The following is a 26196-nucleotide window of genomic DNA, read 5'->3' as shown; positions in this document are numbered from 1 at the left end:
TGTCCACCAAGGGAGCGTAAAAAAAGTTTATTAATTCAATTCTAATTTACTCCGAAAAATGTCAGCCTAAGGTACGTTTTTTCAAATATAATTATAAACCTTTGTTTATGTTAAAAAATGAGATGAGAATATTTTTCCTCTTTTTGTTCAAGGGCTCGATGGCGTACCGACCTTCATAAAGAAGAGGAGGGTAGTAAAAATGTAATTGTTTAAATGCTTAAAACTTTTAAAAGAATAATTCGATTTGAGTTAAAAACTGTTACTTTGATTTTTCCACAAAAAAATTAAATAGCAGGATATAATTTTATATAGCAGAATTGAAAAGTAGACTAAATTCACTAGAAAAATTTTGAAAACCGGAGTAGGCTTTTTTTACCGAAATAAGAATTTTTGAGGCATAACATGGATATTGAGCTTTTTTGTTTATTCAGCACCTCCCTCCGCTTAGTTTAATTAGGCGTCAGACTAATCCAAATTATGTAAAACTAACAAATATTCTAAGAATTCTCAAACATCATGATCCTAATCTAATTTTAATTATGTGGGGTAAATAGCCATGGAAAATCATGGGCAGGTTTCCGTAACAATACAATATAAACAAATCAATATGCAAATGATTTATTTTCTACAATTGACAGTTTCAATTAGTTGTGTATTATTCTAAGATAAATTCATTATTTTAATTCACATTTGTTCTATTTTTGTTGCATTATAGGTTGTATTTTGTTGTATTAGCGAGTGTGTTTTTATTGTTAAAATGACTTACACCAGTGGCGCGACTTATGACATGTTCGCTGGATATTTTCATTGTTTTAAATAATGAGTCATAAGTGGGTTCTAGTTTTCTCCTGAAGATGCTAACATCGTTAGCGAAACACGTGTCGACAGTAAAATAAAGAGTATTGGTTAGTGGTAAAACGGTTTCGTAATTTAAAAGAGTCCGCCGTTGTTATTGGCTAAGAGAAATATGCAATAAAAATCTTCAGTTCCTCTTTTAAATTTTTTGAATTGATGAAACCAGTTTTTTAGTTGTGGTAAGGTTAATTTGCATAACATGCAATATTGGCCCCGGGAAAACCAACTGAATGCGGAAAGCAGATAATCAAAACAAGTGGAGTGTAAATGTATGATGCTAAGTATTGGAAAAAAGATTATTAAGCTATTTGTTATTGATTATTGATGGACATTTAAATAATTACAAAATACTTTGCCAATACTGTTAAAAAATGTTCCCATTGACCTAAGGATAAATATGTGGTATCGACATGATGGTCTGTTTCCATCGCTACCTAGACCTCCCGATCTAACTGTGTTAGATTATCACTTATTCAGACGAAAACGAAACAAAAGAAGATATGATAGAGCTTATTAAAGCTCTAGTAACTCTCTCAAACTATAGGCGATTTTTTATAGAACAGAAATTGATAATTGTCCATTACAAAGGGCTGGATACTTTAAAGAAAGGAAATAAAGGAAAAAATAAAGGAAACATTTAAAGTTTATTTTTAGTTAAAGTTTTTGTTTTTGTTCTTTGGTTATAATTCGTTGCTCTTTTAAAAAACATTTTTTTTTAGGATTACTATGTTTAAATTAAATTAATTTTTAAAATAATAACAAAATTATTAGAAATGCTGTTATTTTTACATAATTTAAATTAGTCTTATACTTAGGTAAACTGCGCAGGAAGGTGCCAAATAAACAAAAGAACCGCACCGACAAAGCCCCATTAAGCGTAAGATATTCTTGTTTCGGTAATAACTCGAATAGTAAAAAAGATAGCCGACTGGGATTTCGAGGTTTTTTCTTGTAAATTTAATCTACTTTTCGATTCTGGAAAATCAAAGAGTTTTTAATTTTGATGACGCCTTCTACCAATTTTACTAAAACTATAGCGTACTACTAGATAAAATATTTTCTAGATAAAGTACTTAAATTTTTAAAGTACTTTGAAACCAAGTTGTACAAAATCGGATAAGTCTTTTAAAAGTTATAGCCATTTCCACAATTATTACACGTTTACTACCTTTTCGTCCTTTATGAAGATCGATACGCCAGTAAGCCTGTAACCAGAATAATGGAAAATATTCCAAGGTTTCGAATTATTTTAAAAAAATATACCTTAAGCTGACAAAATCCGAAGAAAATGAAAATTGAATTATTAACCTTTTAATTATGTCCCCCTAGTGGCCAAATTTCGAACTTAAAAATATTTTCCAGCATTTCCTCTTGGCGGCTTTTATAGTGTAAAGAAAAATTACAATGATGTCAGATTGCCAATTGCCGAGATATAGCCGCAATCAACGCTTAGTTAAACACTCTGTATACCGTTTTAAATTTTTCTATTAATATGATGTACAGACCATTTTACTCGTTAAAAATACAACAGCAAAAAAAATTAAATCAGTTAACGTACCAGCGAATAGTGAAATATCTGGGAATAATAAATATTTTATTGACTTTATACTTTGGTATGTCAGATGACTATCCTATAGTGGGATATATCATTTTAAAGTACAAAATCAGTTGATGTATAAGCGAATAATAAGCAAAAATGTGTGATAATAAAAGACATTTCATCAACTTAAACTTTGGTAGGTCAAATGGTTGCCTCATAGTGTCACACATTATTTTAAATGGTAAACATTTGGCATTACTTTCGCCAAAAAAATTGAAGCAATTTACCTTTAGTTTATTGAGTCCAAATATATTTTTTTTAAATATGCATCTATTTTTCGTAAAAAATATCTAATACTATTTTGAAATTTTGAAAAAAAAATTCCCTACAAAATTCAAATTCTTCAATAAATGGAGAAGACGATTTGGATAGGAGAATTAAATTTCGCGAACTAATGTGCCAGTGAATTGCAGAGGACCCTCATTAAGTAAAGAATCTCTACTTCTTAATCTTGGAGAGCATCATACTCAGTATCCTGAAAAATTATTGTATGGGCAGAAATTAAACGTAATCATTGGGACAGTTTTTTTTTGGATAAAAATTTCACTGGATAAATCTATTTAGACCTCCTCAAAAATACAATAGATTCTTCAATCGTCCAATCTATGGAAATCCAAGATGAAAATGGTGTTGCGGTACTAAACGAAAATAATTTGTTTTTTTAATAAGATGGAGCTCTGCCGCACTACGCTATGCTTTGACCGTTCGAGAGTGGTTTAATAAACAGTTTCCAGGGATGTGGATTGGCAGGCGAGGTGCAATTAAATGACCCGCACGGTCGCCAGACTTAACATTACTAGATTTTTTCCTCTGGGGGGTATTTAAAAATCAAAGTTTATAAAACTCCACCTGCAAATATATTAATGATTTAAAGGATCGATTTACTCACAAATGAAGAGATGTTGAGAAATTTCAAAACAGACTTTATTATTGTCTCGCGAATAAGGCAGCACATTTTGAACACTTATAAATTCTGTAAACTGATTAAATTGTTTATTTTTTAAACACCCTTTCATACTCTTTTTGTTTATAAGTCTATAAGCTTATATTATACACCCTTGGATGGTAGATTATATGCCCTTTAAAATGATTTATCAGAGTTAGAAGGCACTGGAAATACAAAAAATTAAGGCCGAAAAAATATCCATTATTTCCAGATATTTTTGATCACTATTGGCTTACCGATTTAATTTTTTTGGCACTGTTGAAAATCTGACCCCATCTCTTCAACCACAGCTTGAAATTTTGCTGCAAACGGTGATATAGCGCTAGCAGTAATGAAAACATTTTCCGCAAACTTTAAGAAACCGTACACCATGTATTTCATGATTATTTAATAAATTTTTATTTGCATAACAAGTTTAATAATATTAGTTTTGACTTTTCCCTTGTTGATCAATATTCAGGGAAAAATATAATTAACGCCATTAAATCTAATGCTGCAGAACCGGACAATATTACTCTTTCAATGGTAAAAATGTGCTTACCTTAATTATTAACCCTATTACTAAAATAATAAATAGTTGTTTGTTAACAGGTTATTTCCCTAAAGCATGGAGGGAGACGACTATCATTTCTATTCCTAAAGTTTCCAATCCTAAGAGTCCACAAGATTTACGTCCAGTCAGTTTATTGAGTGTAATTTCTAAAGTCCTAGAAAGAGTGGTCTATATACAGTTTGCTACTTAGCTAATATCCAACAATATACTTCCTCCTCAGCAGTCGGGATTTAGGACTGGACATAGCAGAAATAGTGCACCCTTGAATATTACTGATAATATAATTCAAGTGCTTGACAAGAAACTTTCTGTTTCTTATGGTGTCTCTTGATTACTCAAAGGCTTTTGATGTAATAGACCACGACTTACTTATTGCCAAACTGAAGTATTATGGGTGAAACGACATAGTTTTAAATTTTTTTAAAACATATCTGTGAAATCGTAGACAAAGAGTACGCATACATGCCAACTGTTCTGAGTCAAAACATATAGTATCAGGGGTACCTCAAGGATCTATCCTTTGATCCTCTTTGATTCCTTGTTTACACGTCAGACCTACCAAAGGTTTTAAATTTATCAGAAATTCACCAGTATGCCGACGATACGCAGGTTCTCCACTACTTCGATCCCAACGATAATTTAGTTGAATATAATTTAAATGCTGAACTTAATTCAACTCAAAGGAGCATAACTTAGTTACTAATCCAGCCAAAACTAAAATGATACTCACTAAAATGATTTTCAAATAAAAATGCTCGTAAAAATATTGTTTCATCCGTTAAAATTCAACTGAATAACACAACAATCCCTTTTTCTGATAATATGAAGGTTCTTGGATTGACTTCAGACAGTTCTTTGCGGTTCAGAGAACATATGACCTACTTTCTTTGGACTGGTTTTCAATTATACGCACGAAAGATATTGATGCAAAAATTAATACCTTAAACTCATTTATTCTTCAATTATTTGATAAACATGCACCAACAAAAACTAGAAAGATCACAAAGCCCAAAGCAGATTGGTTAACAGCAAATATTAAAATGCTTATGCGAGATAGGGATAAAGCACTACAAACATATAAGTTGTCGAAAAACAATGTAGACTGGCAAGCATATAAGCAATTACGCAACTTGACGGCCATTAGGAGGGAAAAACAACAATATCTAAATTTTATATCGGCACAAAACAACCCACGAAGAACTTGGAATGCATTAAGTAACCTCAATATTCATGTCAGTAATAAAAATAGCCAAGACTTACCGCAAAATTTATCGGATCCTAACCTTATTAATAACTATTTTGCCCAGATTTTTCAAAACTCAAGTAATGACTGTCAAAGTGGAATAAATTTTTATAGTTCCAATAAATTTAAGAATGATTTACTTAATTTTTCTTTTACGATGTGTACAAAACGAGAAGTCCACGAAATACTACTTAATTTAAAAAAAAATTCTGTCGGCTCTGACTACATTTCTCTGCTTATGCTTAAATATTGTATCCCTCACATTGAAATCTGTATAGTGCATATTATTAATTGCTGTTTTGAAAAGAAATATTTTCCTCCTATTTGGAAAAATGCAAAGGGCATACCTTTACCTAAGTCTAACAATCCAAAAAACTTTTTCGACTTACGTATAATAAGTATTTTACCTGCCTTATCAAAAATATTTGAAAAGGTTCTATACCAGCAAATCCTAAAATTCTGCAATAACAACGAAATTATACCAGTTAGCCAATGTGGGTTCCGACAAGGTTTCAGCACCTCAACTGCTTTGGCAAAAGTAACTAATGATATCTTCGAGGCTTATGATAAGGGATTTGCAACTCTGCTTACTTTGTTAGACTATTCGAAGGCATTTGATACAATAAATCATCAGCTACTTATTGCTAAACTTAAATATTATGGTTTCGAATCGTCAGCATTACAATTAGTAAAGTCTTATCTATCAGAAAGAACCCAGAGCATATTTTATAAAGGCAACTTTTCCGATAGGATTGATATTTTAACTGGAGTCCCACAAGGATCTATTTTGGGCCCACTGTCATTTATAATTTATACGTCTGACTTACTCGCTTCCTTAAAACATTGTAAAAAGGTTACCTATGCTGATGACACAAAACTGAACATTTCATTCAAACCTGATGAATATAGAATTGTTAATGACTTAGTAAATCAAGAATTAGACATTATTCAGCATTTGTCAACTGAGCATAATCAAACATTAAACTCTTCTAAATCTAACGTAATGTTATTTGCAAATAAAAAAAAATCAGTATTTCTAAAGAATAATATTAATATTTCTATTAATCAAGTGCCACTTAACTTTGTTGAGGTGACTCGTAACTTGGGCTTGATAATGGACTCTCAGCTAAGATTTGAACATCACGTTGCAGAAATGAGAAAAAAAGCATTTTACAACTTAAAACTGCTTTACGCAAATCGTAAATATCTCAATAAAAATCTTGCAAAAATGCTGTCTGAATCACTAGTACTATCAAGATTCAACTATTGTGATTTTATTTACTTTCCATGTCTTACTTATCTTGAAAAAAATAAGATACAAGTCATGCAAAATGCCTGTTGCAGACTGATATTTGGCTTGAGTAGACGTGATCATATATCACATAAGGTTAACCAGCTTAAATGGCTCAGAATGGAAAATCGTTGGAGACTTCATTTGGGTAGTTTTTTACATAAGACCATGAATTTATCAATAAATAGTACTCAGTTAGATTGTCTTTTTCTTACTAGGTCTGCGGTTCACAATATTAACATTAGGCGCAAACATAAATACACAATTCCCAATTCCGTACTTCCGTTTTTAGAAAATCGTTTGCGTATAATTCAATTACTTTGCTTAACTTATTACCTGAAAACATGAAGTCTTTCAACATTTTAAAATTTAAATATAAACTTAGAGAAATTTTATTTGCTGAACAACTTGGCTAAAATAAAAGTTTTTTTTTCTTTAATTTATCAAAGCTTTAACTGACTGTTGACATTATTTGGATAATATGATTCGATAATTATGTTTCTGTTGCCATCAAAATAAGGATAAAAGTGAAAAAGAAAAAGGAAGGAGAAAAAAAAGGGAAACAATGAAAATAAAAATTTAAAAATTGTGATGATTATTATTTTTTCTTTTTTACAATGGTGAAATGTGTTTTAAAATGTTATTAGGTTAGCTAGTGTAAGGGTACCTGTATTTTGCTGTTTTTTTTTGAATGTGCGTGTTTTATCTAATAATAAGTTTTTTATAAGATTGTTTCTATTCTTCTCAATTTTTGTGGTTAAGTAGAATAGCAGTGTTGCTAGACTTCGCCATAAACTTGTATAGTTTTTCAAATAAAGGCCAGATTTATTTATTTATTTATTTAATTTTTATATCAGTATTCTGCTAAAAAGGTGTTATTTGAGAATGCATATGCTTCATGCTAACAAATTAATTTTAAATAATAAGACTAGAAAAAACTTATTGAAGGTTTTTTTTTATCCATTATCCAATAATCTTCGATAGTTTATTTTCCCTGTTTAGATCAACAGGCGCAGTACCGTTAAAACGTTTTCACAACACCTGTTGCCGATTTATTTTTAATTTAGAAAGGTTTGATCATGCCTCTCAAGGTATTTATAAATTACAATGGCTCAAAATTCTGTATTTATTTAAGTTTTTATTGTCTATATTTCTATACCGTTTATACAATACCCGAAGCCCCTAATATATGTGTGAAAAACTTTTACCTAGAAATCGAGTACATGGTCGACATATTAGACATAATACCCTTACTATGCCACACCATTCAACTGCTCTGTTTACACGTTCTTTTACGTACAACATTGTTGTTTTTTATAATAGTTAAAATCCTATGTTTAATGACAGTTTGTATAAATTTAAAAGCAATTTTAAATTAAAAAAAAATTATTTTTGGAAGAATCAATGGGATGAAGTATCTTGTTTATTGCTTATTGAGGGTCTGGTGGTATGGAAGTTAGTTGTTGTACTTGTAGTGAACTACATTATATAAGTATAGTTGCAATTATTATTTATTTAATTAATTAATTTAGTTTTTTTTAATGAAGGTTAAGAGTTTAAGAGTAGCTTGTAGCTAATCTTCGCCTTTATAAGCAAATAGGCATTATTGTAACATTTGCTGAATAAAGACATTTTATTATTATTATTATTATTTATAATATTTAGATGATAAACTATCCAAATATCCAATATATCAAGCTACTTACTGAAACCCTGAAATGACAAATAGTCTTACTTAAATTTATTTTTCTTGATGTCATATACTAATTATTGTACTTTGTTTGGGACGTTTCTTAATTCATTAGGATAATTTTTTATGCGGCCGTTAATTAATTAATGCAATTTCTATACGCAAAGGATCAATGCACGCATCAAAGTGTACAAATAACATTCTGTCATTCTGACAGGTGCTGAAGAAGCGACCAATAACATCGAATTGATGATTAATAATATAAAATAATTTTATTATATATATATAGGGTCTTATTTATATAGGATCTTATAAAACTCCAGGCTACTACTTCAGGGTATTAACATACACTTTTTTTTAATTTATATTTAAATTTTTCCTAAACCGCCTCCTAAAAAAGAGCCGATCATTTAAATAAAGCATTTAATTGACTTTTTTGCTCATAATTCTTGAACTAACGTCACAAATTCGTAAAAAATTTGACAAACTGCAAAATAATAGCATTAGACATAATCCTGTTAAACAACAATTTTAAAATTGTCAGTGGCGTAGAGTGTAGAGGAGCACAACTGCTAATTTTTTTTTGCTACAACTTTTTTGTGGTTGAAAAATTGTGCGTGGAAGAGCCTAATTCGAACCACATGCTTTTTCTAAAAAATAAACTTTTTTAAAAAGTCGCTTAAACTTACAGTTTTTGAGCGTTCGAAAAAATATTGTCATGCCTATGGAATTTCAAAAATTGATCAGAAAAAATAAGTGTTGCTATCGAAACTGAATTTAAATGTATAAGCGGGATTTATTATTTGACAGTGTCACGCGAGTTATGAGTTATGAGTGAATTATATCGATACTTTAATTACGTATTAATACATAAAATTTAAATACTTTATAAACATGAATTACTCAAATCCTACTCAAAAAATGGCTCGTAAGCTGCAATCGCGCCGAAGCAAGACGCCTTTATGCTAATCATTTTTCCAACAGATATCTACCGAGAGAGCAGAGAAATTTATTCTCGATTGTGTACAAAAGGATGTTTTAATTCAAAAAAGCGTGTGCATCAACCGTGGATGATGAGGATGATTTAAAGGATTAAAAAGGAAAGGTATTTCAGCGTGTTGAAAAAGACGCTAGTCTTAGAATGAGACATAAGACAAATTGCTTTAGCGAATAAAACTAATCACATTAAAATTCGGCGAATTTTAAAGGTATGATATAATATTAATTTTATCCCTATTTTACCAAAGGTGTGCTCCTGCGGATTATGCCTCAATATTCAATTGAGGCATCAGCAATATTTTTCTCTCCAAGTTTAGGGAGTGATAATTAAGGTGTTTATAATTAGAGGGATAATATTTTACAATCGGTTTATTTTTTTTTACCTCAGAGATTGACAAGAGAAGCATACAGACATTTGTTAGAAATGAACTTATCCATGTTAACATCCAACTTATCAAAATGTTCCACGATTGACGAGGCAGCTAGTGTGGATAATACACGATAGTGCAATTGATTTTAAGCAATTTTTGAATAAAATCTATTACCGGCGATGGATAGATTTAGGAGATTCGGTACACTGCTAGATCTCCATACTTTAAGCCTTTGGACTTTTATTTGTGGGGTCATTTAAAATAGGTTGTTTATACCACGCCCGTTAACAATATGAAAGATCTTCAATCAGATTCGCAACATACTAGGTATTTAAAAAAGTAAGAAGGTCCCTTATGATTTTTTATAGAAGACGAGCGGGTAAGGATATGACGCAGGTGGCACCCACTTTAAAAAATTTCTTTGATGTGCGCGCTCAAGCCGCTTTGTAAAGGCGCATCAGCATCTGAGGCCATTTAGCGTCCTGTATTTTTTTTCACGAAACAGATTTGTAAAATAAAGCAAGTGTAAATTAAATATTTTAATAAAGTAACTTTACAATTTAGAGTAAATACATTTTGATGAAATAACACAGCGGTTTTAAAAGTTTCCATGGCCAATTTATATTTTCTGATCAATAATTAGAACTTCATGACAGGTTTTCTTCAAACGCCCTTTGCTCGAAAACGAAAGTTTGAGCAACTTTTTGAAAGAATACCCTTTTAAAGGTCAAATTATTGCTTTCTCTGAATTAAGCCTTTCCGTATCAAATTTTTAAACAAGAAGCTTAAAGTAGCAAGATATAAGCACATGTATGTACTTATCCCTGTATAGTTTACGCCACTGACAATTTAAAATTAATTTTTTTTTGGAAAATTATGTCTAATGTAATTCTTATGCCGTTTATGAAACTTCATGATCTTGTGACGGTTAATTCAAGAAAGATGAGCAAAAAATCACTTTAGGTTTGTTGTGAGTGGAGCACCTTTTGTCCCTCCAGTGCGATCCTACGTATATTGTGGCTAAAAAAAATCACTGTAAAAATCACCTTACTAGCACCATCTTTAAATGAACGTTCTTTAACTTTTGCCTTGAAATAACGTGTATATTTCGCACCTGAAGTAGCGACTTTAACTTTTATAACACAATCATGTCTTACCTGTGACAATTCTTCATCGATGTTTTCTTTGCAATAAATGTTAAAATCCTTAACTACAACTTCTATTCCTAAAGCTTTTGATGTTAATAGCACAGCCCTCACTCCCTGATTCATATCACTGCCGAAAAGTTTTGGAGGCATAATTTGATTATTTTATTTAGTAAGTCCTTAATCCTTATTCTCCTAATTTCTTTTAGGCTTGATACTTGATTGTTGGATATTTTTAGTTTTTACTATATTAAAAAAAGATCTATTCTATAAATTAAGCGACGATCATTACTTTTTTTAGGAATGAATAATGAAGATCAGTCATGCATTACGCGCCGTATAAAATGGTTTTAGAATGGTTCAGGTCTAATGTTAATGGCCTCTGTTTTTTACACGAGAATTTTGAATTGAAAACTGACCGCTGGATGTATAATAAATTAGGTTTTTTTCCTTCATACATTTTTATTACTGTTATAACGAAGAACGAATATAGTAATCGCCTACAGGAAGTAAAAAATTAAGATCTGAATGTAGGATTTGTGCTTTTATATACAGAACTGAATATTTAATATCAAATAAATATCATAGTTAGCTTTCTTAAAGTAGTAAAAATATCCATTTAATATTCAACAGAATATCCATTCTCCATTTTTGTATTATGAAGATAAGCTCTAATAAATATATTTAAAACTTAAATAATTTTTAATCAAATAAAATATTTAATATTCATAATATAATTATATATACTAATTAATTTAATCTTTAAATAGAATCCATATTTTTTATTTATATTTTAAGGTATTAACAAAAACCATTTGAAAAGCTTGAATGAAATATTGACTTCAAATAAACCAGAATTTTAGCATGTCAAGCTGATGGATATGGAAAGCGATTCGTGGAAAAAATGTCCTTTGTGGCTATATAGGTGATTTTCCATTCCACATGAAATTTTCAACGTATCAAATAACAGAAGAAAATTATGCAGAATATCTCATGTTAAAATACCTCTATATATAATGTTCAGATAATAACTTTAATATAATTGCATTTATGGTTTATTAATTTTGAAAGATAATATCAATTATACATATTTATTCTGTTTTCCTATAAGCCCTATATCCTAAAAGTTAAAGCAAGATCTAAGATGCTATTAGGGTTTATTTGCCTAATATAAACAAGTATATACCATAATATATTGTGACTTTATATTGTAACATTAGATATATATTCAATTTTTTTTTTCGAAATTGATAAATTGCGCTGGGCAAAGTTTGCATGTGAAATTATACCGGAAAGTAAATAACTATTGCATATATTTTAAATAATATTAATTACATCGAATAATATATCTGAGCATTTTTTAATCTCGTAGAAATATAAACATACTATTTCTTTACTTTCTCCACCCTCACAAAACAAGAACAAGTGAAAAGCTTAATAGACTGAAAAACTTTAGTTTTTAGTAATAATGTGAAAAAAAAAAGTAAAAAGAAAAGTTTAAAAAAATTAGAAACATTTGATTTTGTTAAAGTCAGTCATATACACTTGTTAAAACTAATACTTAATCTCGAATTTTTCAACAATTGGGAAATTCAGTTTTTCTCACCTAGATATACACAAAGCAATGACCTTACTGCAAACTTACAAAATAAAGAAATCCTTGAAAAGTATAAAATACATTCGTTGGTAAACATTAATAAAATGTTTTACCAACCAATGTTTGTTTGATTGTCAAGGCAAGTGAATTGCGCTTCCAATTACTTGTCCACCCAACATACTCTCCTGATCTGGCTCACAGTGACTAAATTCTGACTGGAAAGAAGATTTGTTCTAATGAACTACCGATGATTGACGCTTAAGGTTTATTTTGAAAGTATATCTATAGAAAAAGTACCGAAATGTTACAGGATATTTATCATTTTTGAAGATGACTATGTTCATAAATAAACAATTCAAAGAAAGGAGACTCGTTAACTCGGTTCTTATTGAGTGACATACAGGATGTCCTCGTTCAACTGGTCAAAAAGGCATTATTTCCAAAATACAGCATGTTAATTTTTTTTTTTTAGTCGAATTTTTTCCTCTATATTAAAAACGTTTTTGGCAATTTTAAAGAAATCTGAAGGTTTTAAATAATAAATAGTGAGGCTACTTTTTAAGGAATTGTCATAGGTGATTTGACTTCTCCAGGGACGCACTTGCAGCAAAAAAAAGTTTTTAAGAAAAATAGATATTTTTTTAATTTATATTTTAAGATTCTTGAATTTTTGCGCTCCGACGCACCGTTTTCGCGTAAAAAAGGTTAAAAAAAATATAATGTTATTTTATGTTATGGCCTTGACACGAATAGCCTTTTTCGCGGGAGACATCCTGAACTAGCTCGGAGTGTTTGGACTACATTCCGAATTGCCAAGCAGATTTCCAGAACTAATTTGGAATCCAAGTAACGTTTTTAGCGGATTTACATTTATTTAGGTTTTACAAACAATTTTTTTTAAATTGAAATCTCGACAACAAAACGATTGTGCGTTCAAGATAATTTTGTAATATTTTCGTGGCTTCGCAATGGATGAAGGTGAAAATATTTAAAATATAGATTGGTATATTATAAAAAAAAATAAAACTAGAATAGAGAAATTCTTTATGTTAATATTTGAAAATCATTTTCATGGCTAGGTTGTACTAACTTAAAGAAATTTATTTTTTGCACAAAAGTTATTTTAACTTGAATAGGTAATATAAACATATTATAAGATGCTTTTTGTTTATTTTTAGAGCTATCAGAATTTGTAAATATACCTTTTTATTCACGGAACGAGTCATTTAAATAAACATATAATGTTACCCCTATATTTTTGGATTTACAAAAAATACCGTAATCAAGTTGGGTCTCTCAAATTAAGGAACGAGCATCTAGCATACAACAAAGTGCAAAAAGTCCAGTTTACAGCAGAAGCAGCAGGTAATAAATATTTTTAATATACAGTGTGTCCCAGGATGAGCGAATTTATACGTGAAAATGACAAAAAATGTCGTGGTTTAAATTTGACCGTTTGGCATCCAGCCCTGCTTGATTAAAAAATAAAATTTAGCATATTATTATTTTTTAAAAGTCAAGCTTGCCTTGATTCGAACATTTTTTAAATTTTATAAGTAGGTAAAGTGGGGGGTAAAGTAGTAATTCTAGGCAAGATATAAAAAAAGTTTATAAGAAATGGTTGTTTAGAATGCAAAATTATGCCCAAATACCGCATTTCATAACCATAGACCTACTTTGATTTTTACGTTTTGTGTACCAATGAATTTTTTTATTCATATTTAATTATTAGAGATTGAAATTTGTAAAAATCAAAGTAGGCCTATGGTTATGAAATTCGGTATTCGGGCATAATTTTGCATTCTAAACAACCTTTTCTTATAAACTTTTTTTACATCATGCCTAGAAATACTACTTTACCTACTCACAAAATTTTAAAAATGCTCGTACCAAGGCTTGATTTTTAAAAAATAAAAATATGCTAAATTTCATTTTTTTCAAAAAAAAGCTGCTTACAAAGCAAAGCTGTACGGTCAAATAATTTAAAATAAGTAGGCATAATTCTCCTCGTCTAAATCTGCCAAGGTTGCATCGATGGGCGGGCCTATATTTCGCGCGCATTATTTACTCCATCTGTTTGGTAATTCGACTATAGCACTTGTTTACAAAATGAGTTTCTGGAGTATTACAATTTTAGAATAAGTCAAAACACAATCAGGAGAAAACTAGCGAAGACAAATATAAGGCCTGCTAGAGCCTAGACGAACACTAAAAGTCGGTCGTGAACACGCTGGTTGGGAGAATGAAGATTGGGCACAGACTATGTTTAGCGATAAATAGATACTCTGTTTTTTTCTGACGATATACATAGAATGTACCAAAGATCAGGAGAACGATATGCGTAATTCAATATAGTGGCAACCGCTGGTTATGGGAGAGGGTCAGTAATGGCTTGGGGCGGGATTAATATGGTGGGTTGCACAGAATTAGTACTTGTAGATAGAGGACGTCTTACTGCACATTAGGTACATTAAAGACATTTCAGAAGATCAGGTGGTTCCACTCGCCCCCTATGTTGGAGATAATTTGCAGGTTATGCACCATAATGCGAGACCACACGTAGCTTGTGCCACATGAGTACCTTGAAGACGTCTAAGACGCTACCATGGATTGGCCACCCAGAAGCCAGGATATGAATCCAATACAGCATATGTGGAATATCATGGGGAGATGACTGCGACAGTTGCCAAAACCCCAAAACAATTTGAATGACCTTTATTTAATATTGGTTGACAAAAAAAACATTCGAAAAAAAAATGCAATTTCTAAGATTATGCGTTAATTTTGGTACACAGTGTATAAGGGATCATGTTTATATTCCAGAAATGCGCTTCTATGCAAGGTGCTATTTAACAAGGGTATAATATTTCACAGGCTGGTTTTTTAAGTTTTTTTAAAGTAAAAAGTTCGAAAATTGGAATCCAAAAATTGGAATTTTCGTTTTTTAGCTTAATTTTTACTTAATTTAGCTCTTACTTGTACAGGACGCTATCTACATAGGTATCTTTTATAACTTTTAAAGACTCATGACTTTTGTACAACCTTCTATTATATCTTAGATTAAGGAAATTAATTCCCTAACTATTTTTACACGGAAAGGGTACTTTATTAGATGTTGCTAGGAGCAACCGTTTTCCAAATTTTTGAATTAAAAATAATCGGTGCATGTGTTTTAAAAACGTGAAACAAATCTGTAAAATAACTTTTTTTAATCGAAATATTTTTAAATAAAATTGAACAGATAAACACAACAATAGAGTAAAAACGGGGTGAAAAAAGCAGATCAAAATCACAATAAATGTTGGAAATGTCCGCCTTCTGTCTGTATGCACGCATCCATGCATCAAGGCATCTTTTTCTAATTGATTCGCGTACTTTTGGAAAATTCCTACAGTATTTTAAATCCTTCTATAAGAGTTTATTATTATTCGATGCCTCAGTTCTTTCTCATTATAAATAGCTGTTTGGTAAACTAAGGTTTTTAGATGTCCCTAAAAAAAATAATCCAAATTATTTAGGTTTGGCGATGATTAAGACCCTCTCCTGTCTATCTTATGACTATTGAAATTTGGATTCAAAAACTCTCACGCTTGGATGCTAAAATGTGCCGTGCTACCGTGATACATAAGCTACATCTCATTTCGTAGTCTAAGAGACACATTTTCCAGTAAATAGGTAAATCCTCTTCAAGAAAACGCCGATATATCTCTTCATTAAATCTTCCCGAACGGAAAATGAACCTGCTCGAGTGCTCGCACGTTAACAGAAAACTGTTCTTGAAAATGTGATTGCTGTATTGCAAATGAGTTTTTATTTGACTACATATAATTGTTATGAAAACTACATTTAGAGTTGCGTGAGAAATTTGCGTCGTCGGTAAACAGACTAGAACAAAGTGGATTTTCAAACAAAGGATTTTGAATAAGACATTGGAGAAAACAACGGCAGAAATTTATGTGTAAAAGAAAGTTACGAGACAGCAGCGCCGGAATTTTTTGAACATATTAGGGATATAACAAATTATCAACTTAGATTTTCTATAGCAGAAAATAAGAAATATTTAACCCAAACGTTACTGTCCTGGTACTCGTTTCCGGATGGTCTTCTATTATCTTAAGGACTTACTCTTCTGGCGTTCTTATCGTTCCAGCTCCACGATAGGTGACTAGTTTTCTCAAATTTTCCTCCTAGCGAACGTCAATTCCTAAAAACTTTGTAAGTATGTAAAAGACATATTAGCACACTCAGCATTGGTGTACGTAAAAATTTTCTTGTCTTTAAATATTTGCATGACAACATAAACAAAACGCCTTGAGCAGCCACTTGATCTTTTTTTCTTATTAATATTCTTTGACTTCTTGAAATCACATAGATCGACTATTTTAAACTCAAATATATCGAAAACCGTTGCTCCTGGTCACACATAATAGATTACATTATTCGCATACAAATTTTTAAGGAATTCATGCAAAAAATTGTACCTTTTGACACGTAGATAGCGCCCTCTACAAGAAGTAAGTAGTAAGAGCTAAATTGAGGACAAATTCTTATTTTTCATGTTAAAAAACCCTAGGTAAAGTCCAGTTCAGAGATCTATTAGAATCTTTGATGTGTCGCAGATGCCGCACTTACTAGTCCGTGCACCTATGTCATATTTATTGTCGCATGCTATACATGTTTAAATGGCAAAATTTTATATTGTTTTTCTATGAAATCATTTTAAATATACGTAAAACCCCATGTTTTAAACTATTTTTTACTTTTCTTTCGAAAATCTCCATTTTTAGAAAGAAAATAATATCACAAGAAAATAATATAAAAAAATTGACCGCAGACTAAAATCCAAGCATCTTACAAAATATTTTAAACACTTCCAGCACTCACAGACTTGTCACCTCTTTTTAGCCAGTCTATTAAACAAAGATAGAACACCTGCGTTCTGGCAATTCCTACTTTAGGCTGTGCAAGTGATTGTGTATCTCTCTATCCCACTGATTTTGAGAAATGAAGAGGAAAGTGTTTGTGCGGGCTTATGGAGATCGTAGGTGCACAAGAAAGACAATAACATTTGTGATGATTTAGACTTACATAGTTCTGATAGTTCATTTTCTAGTGTTGAGGAAGCAAAAAGAAGCAAGGCAAGTAGAAGCTACAGGGGAAAATCAAGCAGTTTTAAAACATAATTGTTTAAGTACAGACGCCAAACAAATTTATCTAAATGTCTCTAACAATCTAAGGAATGATCCTCAGTTCACAAATGATTCTAGTGCTTTGCAAAAAACAGCGTATTTAATAGGGGTTCCCTATACGAGAACTATATATTGGAACAAGTAGTCATTTTACGAATAAAATTCCAGTTTACCGTAATTCTTTTAATTTCTTTTTTTTATTTAAAAATAATAAATTAATAACATTTTTTATGTTTTAGAGAATTATTTTTAAGGTTTAATAAAATTTTGATGTTAATTAATATTTATTTAATTGTTTGATAATCAAAAAATGTTGACAACTAAATGTTGGAAGATGGGTTGCTTTTGCTCAAATTCTTCCAGTTTTATTAGCTTGACGCGAAGATGGCTTTGAATAAACAAAAGTAAGTAGTGCGTTGTCAACAATAAAAATTTTGATGCCTCACTTGACCATTAATAATCAATTACTGTCATTTTTATTACGAGTAAAATACAATAATGGCTCGTGGAAAACCTACTGATCTCAAAGTGCGAGAAATTATTATCCGGCAGTACCGTAAAGTGAAAACAATGCGTGAATTAAATGTTGCATCAACTACTATATTTAATATAATTAAAAAATATGGTGAAACTGCCAGTATTGGTGTTCGCGGCAAAAGTTCAGGACGTCCAAAAGTTGTTTCTCAAAGAAATGTAAGGAACTTGATTAAAATGTGTAAGTCGGGAAGAAGAAATACTTTACGAGAAGTAACTGCAAGGTGGAATAGTGAAAGTGGGATAAATGTTTCCAGAGAATGCTGCCGCAAATATATCCACAAGAGCGGTCTTAGTTTTTATAAGGTATGTTTAATAGGCTGTTCTGTGCTATATTATTTTCATTTTTCTCATTTTTTCGCCTAGGCCAAGGAAAAACCATTGTTAACGGAGACTCAAAAAAGGAATCGTTACATATGGGCCAAATCAAAACTCTCGTGGACCAAAGAAAATTGAAGCAAAGTTATTTATAGCGACGAAAGCAAATTTGATGTCTGTGTCGGAGATCATCGAAAGCGCGTGTGATTCGGGACAAAACAGAAGCATTCCATAAGGATTGTCTTAAAAGGACTGTAAAGTTTCCACAGGCCATCATGGTGTGGGGTTGTATGTCAGCTAAAGAGTTGGGAACGTTACACTTTATTGATGGCATAATAAATGCAGAAAAATATCAAGAAATTCTCGAACATTCGCGTTTATCAAGTGCAGCAAATTTATATCCATCTGGAAATTTTATCTTTCAACAGGACGGTGCCTCATGTCATACTGCTAAATCTACCAAAAAATGGATGGGGGAACATAATATGAAAGTTTTGTCACACCCCTCTAGCAGCCCGGATCTCAATCCAATTGAAACACTTTGGCACAAAATGAAGCAACGCCTAAGAAATAGTCCGCAGCGTACTTTGCCTCAACTACGTGCTAAACTACAGGAAATATGGGATAGTTTCACCCCTGAATTTTGTGAAGGTCTAGTTGGTACAATGCCTTATAGAGTTCAGGCTGTTATTCAAGCTAAAGAATTCGATCGCGACTCAGTCGTGACGACAAGGGTGATTCTAAATTTCAATCGTCAGCTAAACTCGTTTTATTCGATTTAATTTGAGTTTCTTGGTATATATTTGTTTTTTCCCTAATATTTGACAGATGGAAACGTCAATTGTCTTTTCTATTAATAAACAGTAAACACTAAGAATTTTCATTTATTTTGTTACTTTTTTTCGCCTTCGTGTTTTTTATTTAAATATATGCCTATAACTATATTATTTCTTTAAAATAAAAAAATTTCGTTTAAAACCACCACTATCCATTGGAAAATAATAATTCAATTCATTGAAAATCACAAAAACTTGTTGTGTTCATCCAATTTTGGTTTTAATATGGCAACATGGGTGCAATCAATGGGACCTATAACACCAGGGAAATTGGATCTCTCTATAAATGTTAATTTATTAATTTCTCTCATCTCTTATATTTGAAAAATTAATCGGTCAGCAAGGTGATTGTCAATAATTTCAGTAATTTTATGGATTCAAAGACTTGCAGTAGTTTCGTTAATTTCAAATTTAAAATCTTGTCCAATGCTTCTTTGGTAATAATCTGTGGCATAAAATCTTGACATACTAAAACTGCCCATTCAATGATAACTCTACTTCCTCTGCCTGTTGTTGTGTTTAAGAAAGCTTCTTGATATCTCATGAAAACGTGGTATGACTATTGGTAAATAATAAATGAAACAAATACATTTAAAAAAGGATGCTGTCATATTATGCACGTATTAAAAAAGGAAGAAGCTATATCGTCTGATAGTGTATACGATATACCCAAGCGTGTCGTCGAAATCGTTAAAAAATAGGCAATCTGCAAGACACTCACGACTGAATTTTATTTAGAATCAGTTATATCGAGTAATCAGTTATATGAGTAAAAATTTTAGAATCCCAGCCCAGGTCAAGCTATTAAAAAGCTAAAAAATAATAAAGCAGCAGAATGAGATGGCATCCATCCGGAATGCCTAAATAAGGGTCGACAGAAACAGATACCTCATACATCAGATGATACAAAAAATATGGTAGTAGGAAACGATCCAGATAACTGGAAAGAAGGAGTTATTATACCAATACATAAAAAGAGAAATAGAAGGTCATGTAACAACTATAGTCGTATCACACTCCTTTACAGATAAATAACTTATTAAATTCATCCATTAATTGGTTAATTATTAATTGGACGTTACGCCTTACTAATTTGTATTTTCCTTTTTTAAAACTCACTTGTTCCAATATTTAGTTGTCAGCATTTTTCAATTATTTACCAAGTAATTAAATACTAAATAACTTAAAATATATAAATAAATTATAAAAGCAATATTAAACATTATAAAAAAGCTTGTTCATTTCATATTTATGATTAAAAAATTATATAAAATATTTTCGCGAAATGGGCATTTTATTTCAAAATAACTGCTTGTTCCAACATATAGTTGTTAGGGCTCGTAGTACAATATGCCTGTAAAAAAAGGGATTAAAGACATACTAAAAAGGAAAGATGCAGGACAATCAAAGGGACTTGACATGGATATTGCCAAATTGCTAAGGAAAGGTGTGTATTCTAAATACAAAAACAATGAGGTTCTGACCATAGAGATGGTTAAGGACACCTTATCGGCAAGGGACAAACATTTCTCAGTCTCAACCTTGCGGAGATATCTGATAAAACTTGGATTTAAGCTTAAGATGGTTAACAAAAGAGCTGCTGTAATGGAATTGTCAGGTGGTGTATAGAATATTTGAAGAAAATTTAAAAAATTTGTGAGGAAGAAAGATCCATATATTATTTAGCCAAAACATGGTATGATACATTTATGATTGGGAAAAACCCTTTTTTGCTATGGTAAGAAAAACAATGTCTTTATTAAGAAAACAAGTCTAAAATTTTGTTTTTTATAGCTGACTGCCCCTGTTGTCCTTCAGCGGCACAATAAAGACTGCTTCTTCCTCCATTCTCTGGAAAAAAGTCCCTTTTTTGCCATAGTAAGACAAACCCTATTTTTATAAATTAAACAAGTTTAAAATTTTGTTTTTTTCAGCTTACTGCCCCTGTTTGTCCTTCAGCTACACAATAAAGTATATATACTGTAATGCTTTAGTATCCATATACTGATGTGCGAGATGAAGTTGGAATCCATAGCGGCAACAGAGAAACTGTTTCCTTCCTTAATGAAAGAAACTGCTAAAGAACAAAGGCAAAAAAACAGAATAGAAAATTGTTTTAACTTTTTGGGCCAGATTCAAAAGAGTGGTTAAATTTATAAAAGTATTTAGTATCCTCACTGTAGTTTAAGGATCCAGTATACTTAAAATGTAGTGTTTTGTTTAAGATTTTTAGTTTTTAGTATAAGCATTTATTTTTGTTAATTTTCATCTAATCTCTACTAATATGCACAATAACTAAATATGAGGCAAACAAATTAATAAATATTGCATTCAGGATGTAATGTATGTTTTTTTTTATAAGTAAAACTTGTCTTTTACACGCATAAGATATAGACAGCTAGATGATTTTTAATGTAAAAGTTTATTTTAAAAAATATACTTCCACTTTTCTGACAACATAATTACTTTTTATCAAAAGAAGTTGGTACTAAATATAGAGATGGGGGTTTTTATGAGCATATTATTATAATAATATATCATAATATGTATTAATTAAAAAAAATAATAAAGGACATTGAATATGGCAGCCAAAATCCCCATTAATAACCACCACCAAGTAAAAAAGGAAATATATAAAATTTGAAGACACACCAAAACATTTTACCCTTTTGTGTCAAAAAGTAAATATTTAATGCCTTAATCCACAGAATAAATGGGCGTAAGTAATTTGTACCACCTATTCTCTCATCACTTGTTATAAACATCCCACTGATGGCGCTAAAAACTAAACTTAATAAATTAAAATTTTTGGTTAAGCTCATTTTACGTACTTAAATCTTATATTTAAATTAAATATTATCTTTCTATCAGCTATCCTGAATTTCTAACTTATTAAAACTAAACCCAAAAATCCCGAATAATAAAGTTTGAAATACAAATAAATTTTAAGGTCGGACCTGCGCAACTTTTCACGCTTGAAAGGCTGTGACTGAGGTCAGACGTCTAACAAAATAGTACGTGGGCGCATGTAGTCAAATTTTACGAATCAAATGTATAAATTCTTAAAAAAAAGCTTAAAACATTTATTTATTTAATGGAATGATTAAATATCGCTTAGAATATTACTTTATGACTCTTTCCACATAAAATTTTGCGATTTAAACATGCATGTCGGGTGACAATACAAGCAACACCGGCATACGGACTATTCGCGGCACATCAAAGATTCTAATAGATCTCTGAATTGAACTATACCAATTTCCGTTCAGAAATCGACAATATTTCGAAAATTACGCAGAGAAACCAAAAATAAAAATAAATCTTTGTACCCTGAATCTTCAAAAACCAAGTATTTAGACCATTATGTATAAGAACTTTTTACCTTAAAACTATTTAACACAAGATAATCAATTAATTCTGTGACGACACGGGCATTTATCAAATAATAATCTAAATACTATATAGTAGTATAATAAGTGTATCAATAAGATACATATTACACAGAGATTAAAAAGGTTTGGTATTATCCAAAATGAATAGCAAAGAAGTGCAAATATGTTAAAGCAAATTAATAAGTAAGACATGCAGTCAATATGGCACAAAGTCAATTTTGTATATGCATATTGAAATTCATCAAGCTACAATTCTCAGGCTTCGATAACTTTCTTCATAAAAGGGCTTATATAAGGTAATTTCTTATCCTTCGCTCATATCTCTAATTAATATTGCAACGTAATATCAATCTGCATTATGAAGTGACGTATAACAATTTAAATTTATGAAAACTTGATTCAAACCAGTGGCAGCTAAGAGATTGCAAAGGTGTTCAAAGCCTTCTCATAAAATTTCTATAAATAATATTTAAAAAACAGTAGAAAAATCATTATCACCTCGAAAACAAAAATAAAAAAATTATATTAAATACCTGAATGAGATAAAAAAATATTTAGAGTTAAATGCTTTGAGTAGAATCGGATTAACGAATCTACTCTGAAAGTCAGTAAACTATATCTATAATATCTATATGTCTAAAGATGTAAAAATAGAAGAATATTTATCTGTTTTTTTTTTAATGCGTGGAAAAAATAAGAAATGAGTTGAAAATCTGGAAAATTGGATTTTTTTAAGAATAGGATAAAAATTATGCTTAGATGCTAAAAGAGCAATATTTATCACAAATGCCTACAGTATCCTTTTGATTTATATAATTTTTGAATTTTGTGCATCATTCTTTTGTAGGTTTTTTTTCTAATGTGTGTATTGCGAATATTTATTCAATTATAAATGTGTCGTAACAGATAAATTAAAAATTAAACTAAAATTTCTGAAGACAGAATCATCTGGCTGCTTAATAAATATTTAAATTCTTTAGCCTTTTATACCTAATAGTCGCCAAAGTCGGGGATCGTACATTTTTATCGTACTTTTTATAATTTAAATATTTATAACAAGCCTCTCCTGTTTACAAGCTTATGTGGCGTCACTGATGAAGATACTTCTTTTCCAAAATGAATTGACGATTACGAACAAAACATAGTGAAAAATTATGTTTAGTGAGAAAATTAACGGTGACACATCTAATTTATAAATGCCAAGATCTTCTATTAATCAAATCACTGAAGAAAATTTTCACTCTTTAGGAATATTAAGGTTTCGAATAAAAATCAAAAAAAGATTGCAATCGAAAAAAGGATGCAGCCAATATGGCACATATGCACGTTTATAGAATAGTATAATAAGCTTATCGTCAAGATACATACTTAATTACATACGTTTTCGACAAAAAGGGTGACGGTAATGAATAAATGAACTTGTCACTTGCAATAATTAGTCAACTGCAATATAACTACATAATTCTAGATTTATATACTATTTACAATTTCCCACTGTATTCAATCACCTAGCATGTCTAAAATAATCATCAGCAAAAAAAATTCTCTTTTTTTTAATTAGAGACTTCTATTTCTCTTTAGTCATCTAACAACCGATCTAAAGTATTACATTTATATAACCATCCAACAAACAAACACCAAACCTATCATCGCAACCGCTGACGGGTATCATTTCACTAATTAAAAAAAATTAAGATACCGGCAACACGGAAAGCGGGCACGGAAATGCCGCATGAAACGCCGCGTTACTATAGCGATCGTTTACGACAGTTTTCCCGATTAGACCAACAGTTGATCCGCGACTGTTTCTGAACGGTGAGACGACCACGGACCGATTGGACGAGGAGATTCTATGCACTTTTCCGAGTGTGGTGCTGCCGCCGCCACCACGAGCTGTAGGGGCAGAGAGGGAAATCAATAAACCGTCGCCGCCGTCGTCGTCGCCGGTTTAAGGGTGATAATACAGGGGTAAACGCTAAAAGACATTATAAAATAGATTTTACAATTCTGATGATGTATTTGTGTAATAAGATACCGATTTGAAACCTTACTGTAGACTTAATGTAACAAGACCTTAAACCAAAATTAAAATCATATATTGTAAGAAGTGAACAGGCATAACCGTCGTTCATCATGAAAAATAGTCCGATGAAAACTGTGGGGCAAATGCATATTGATATTTTCACTATTCATTCACTATTAATCTTTAAAAAAAGTGTGCTCTATTTTAAAATATTGACTAAGGACTGACACAAGATATACCCGGCATATATCATATTTGTTACGTATTTGCCTTGTAATTCTAGTTCTATGCAAGAATATTCGGTGACATACATAGGTGTTACAAAATATGAATATGTTTAAATGAAATATAAATATTAATGATACAGTACTTAATGGAATGACTTGAGTAACCTGAGAAAGTACATTACTATGGAATAATCCTAAGTATTTGAGAAACATCAATTTTTAAATCAGAACAATAAGGATTATGTGGTACACATGACTTTGACGAGAAATTATGAATATTCGAAAATATGTTTTGGGTTTTATGGAAAGTCATGTCTTTATATCAAAAGATTTCATTGATGTCCCTAGGCTGGGATCTGATCATATGCATTTTAGTAACATGCATTTCTAGTTAAGAACAACATTCGAGGATATTGTGGTCCATAACGAAATTCGTAGTGGAAGTGTCATATTTCTCGATGGAAAATATTAAGACTCAACAACAACAGGCTTCTCCACATTCAACTGCTATGCATGCTAAATACTATTAACTTAAATTCAAGGTTTTATTTTTCAACAAAGAAATAAATTCTAATAATAAGACACCTCTTGAAATATCGACAGATAATATAATAAATTCAGTAATGTAAGAAATAACAATATCAAAAGAATAGGTTTATCGGGATACTCCGTAAAAGGGGAAGCAGAACAGGTAAAGATGGTACCTGCCCATACGTGTTTCTGCTTTTTGATTTCTTCAGGGCAAGGCAACCAGAGAACCAAAGGGAAAAGTAAAGGAAAAAAACATAAGCGATCATGAGCAGGAGCAAACAACCAATTTGTGCAATCACCTCTATTAACTCCGGTGTTGAAGTAAAAATAAAGCATCTACATTAAGGAGGCATAAGCTACTTGTATGGTACAACCTTAACCCAAGTCGATATAGTTTAAAAAAATTAAAGATAGCAAGGATAGTTAAAAAGCAAAAGGTTTATCGGGAATCTGCGTAAGATGGAAGGAGAACAAGTAAAGATGCTACCTGCGGATATGTTTTTCTGCTTTTTCGCTTCAGGGCAGAGCAACCAAAGGAAAAAGTAAAGGAAAAGAACATAAGGGATAATAAAGAGGAGCAAACAACCTATTTGTATAATTAGCTCTATTAACTCCTTTTTTTTCCCTGATTTCTTCCTTTGGTTCTCTAGTTACCCTGCCCTAAAGAAGCCAAAAAGTGGAAACACGTGAAGATAGATATCACCCTTACTTGTTCTGCTTTCCGTCTTACGGAGTATCCCGATAAACCTATTCTTTTGTTATTTAACTCTCCGTGCTATCCTTAATTTTGTGTAACAATATGAAACTCACTAACTGGTGTAATATAAAACTAATATTAGGAAATAGATGAACACAC

The 26196-nt window shown here is 31.0% G+C and overlaps 1 protein-coding gene across 16 annotated transcripts in view; it reads right to left on the bottom strand.

Annotated features, from left to right (window-relative positions):
• Positions 1–24406, bottom strand: part of LOC126734247 (glutathione S-transferase 1-like) — an 86500-nt gene extending 62094 nt beyond the window's left edge. For 2 of the 16 annotated variants that reach the window (XM_050437787.1, XM_050437900.1), the window contains exons 1-2: positions 24169–24406; positions 10706–10938 (exon numbers count right to left, since the gene is read on the bottom strand). In XM_050437787.1, the coding sequence (XP_050293744.1) occupies positions 10706–10846 (141 nt within the window). In that variant the 5' untranslated portion in view covers positions 10847–10938; positions 24169–24406. The other 14 variants (XM_050437803.1, XM_050437810.1, XM_050437826.1 and 11 more) reach the window with 14 other exon arrangements.
• Positions 24407–26196: the final 1790 nt, after the last annotated feature.

This window comes from Anthonomus grandis, chromosome 1 (assembly GCF_022605725.1).
Source record: "Anthonomus grandis grandis chromosome 1, icAntGran1.3, whole genome shotgun sequence".
Classification (NCBI taxonomy): Eukaryota; Metazoa; Arthropoda; class Insecta; order Coleoptera; family Curculionidae; genus Anthonomus; species Anthonomus grandis.
The sequence above is the reverse complement of the archived record's forward strand: the minus strand, read 5'-3'. Positions and strand labels throughout refer to the sequence as shown.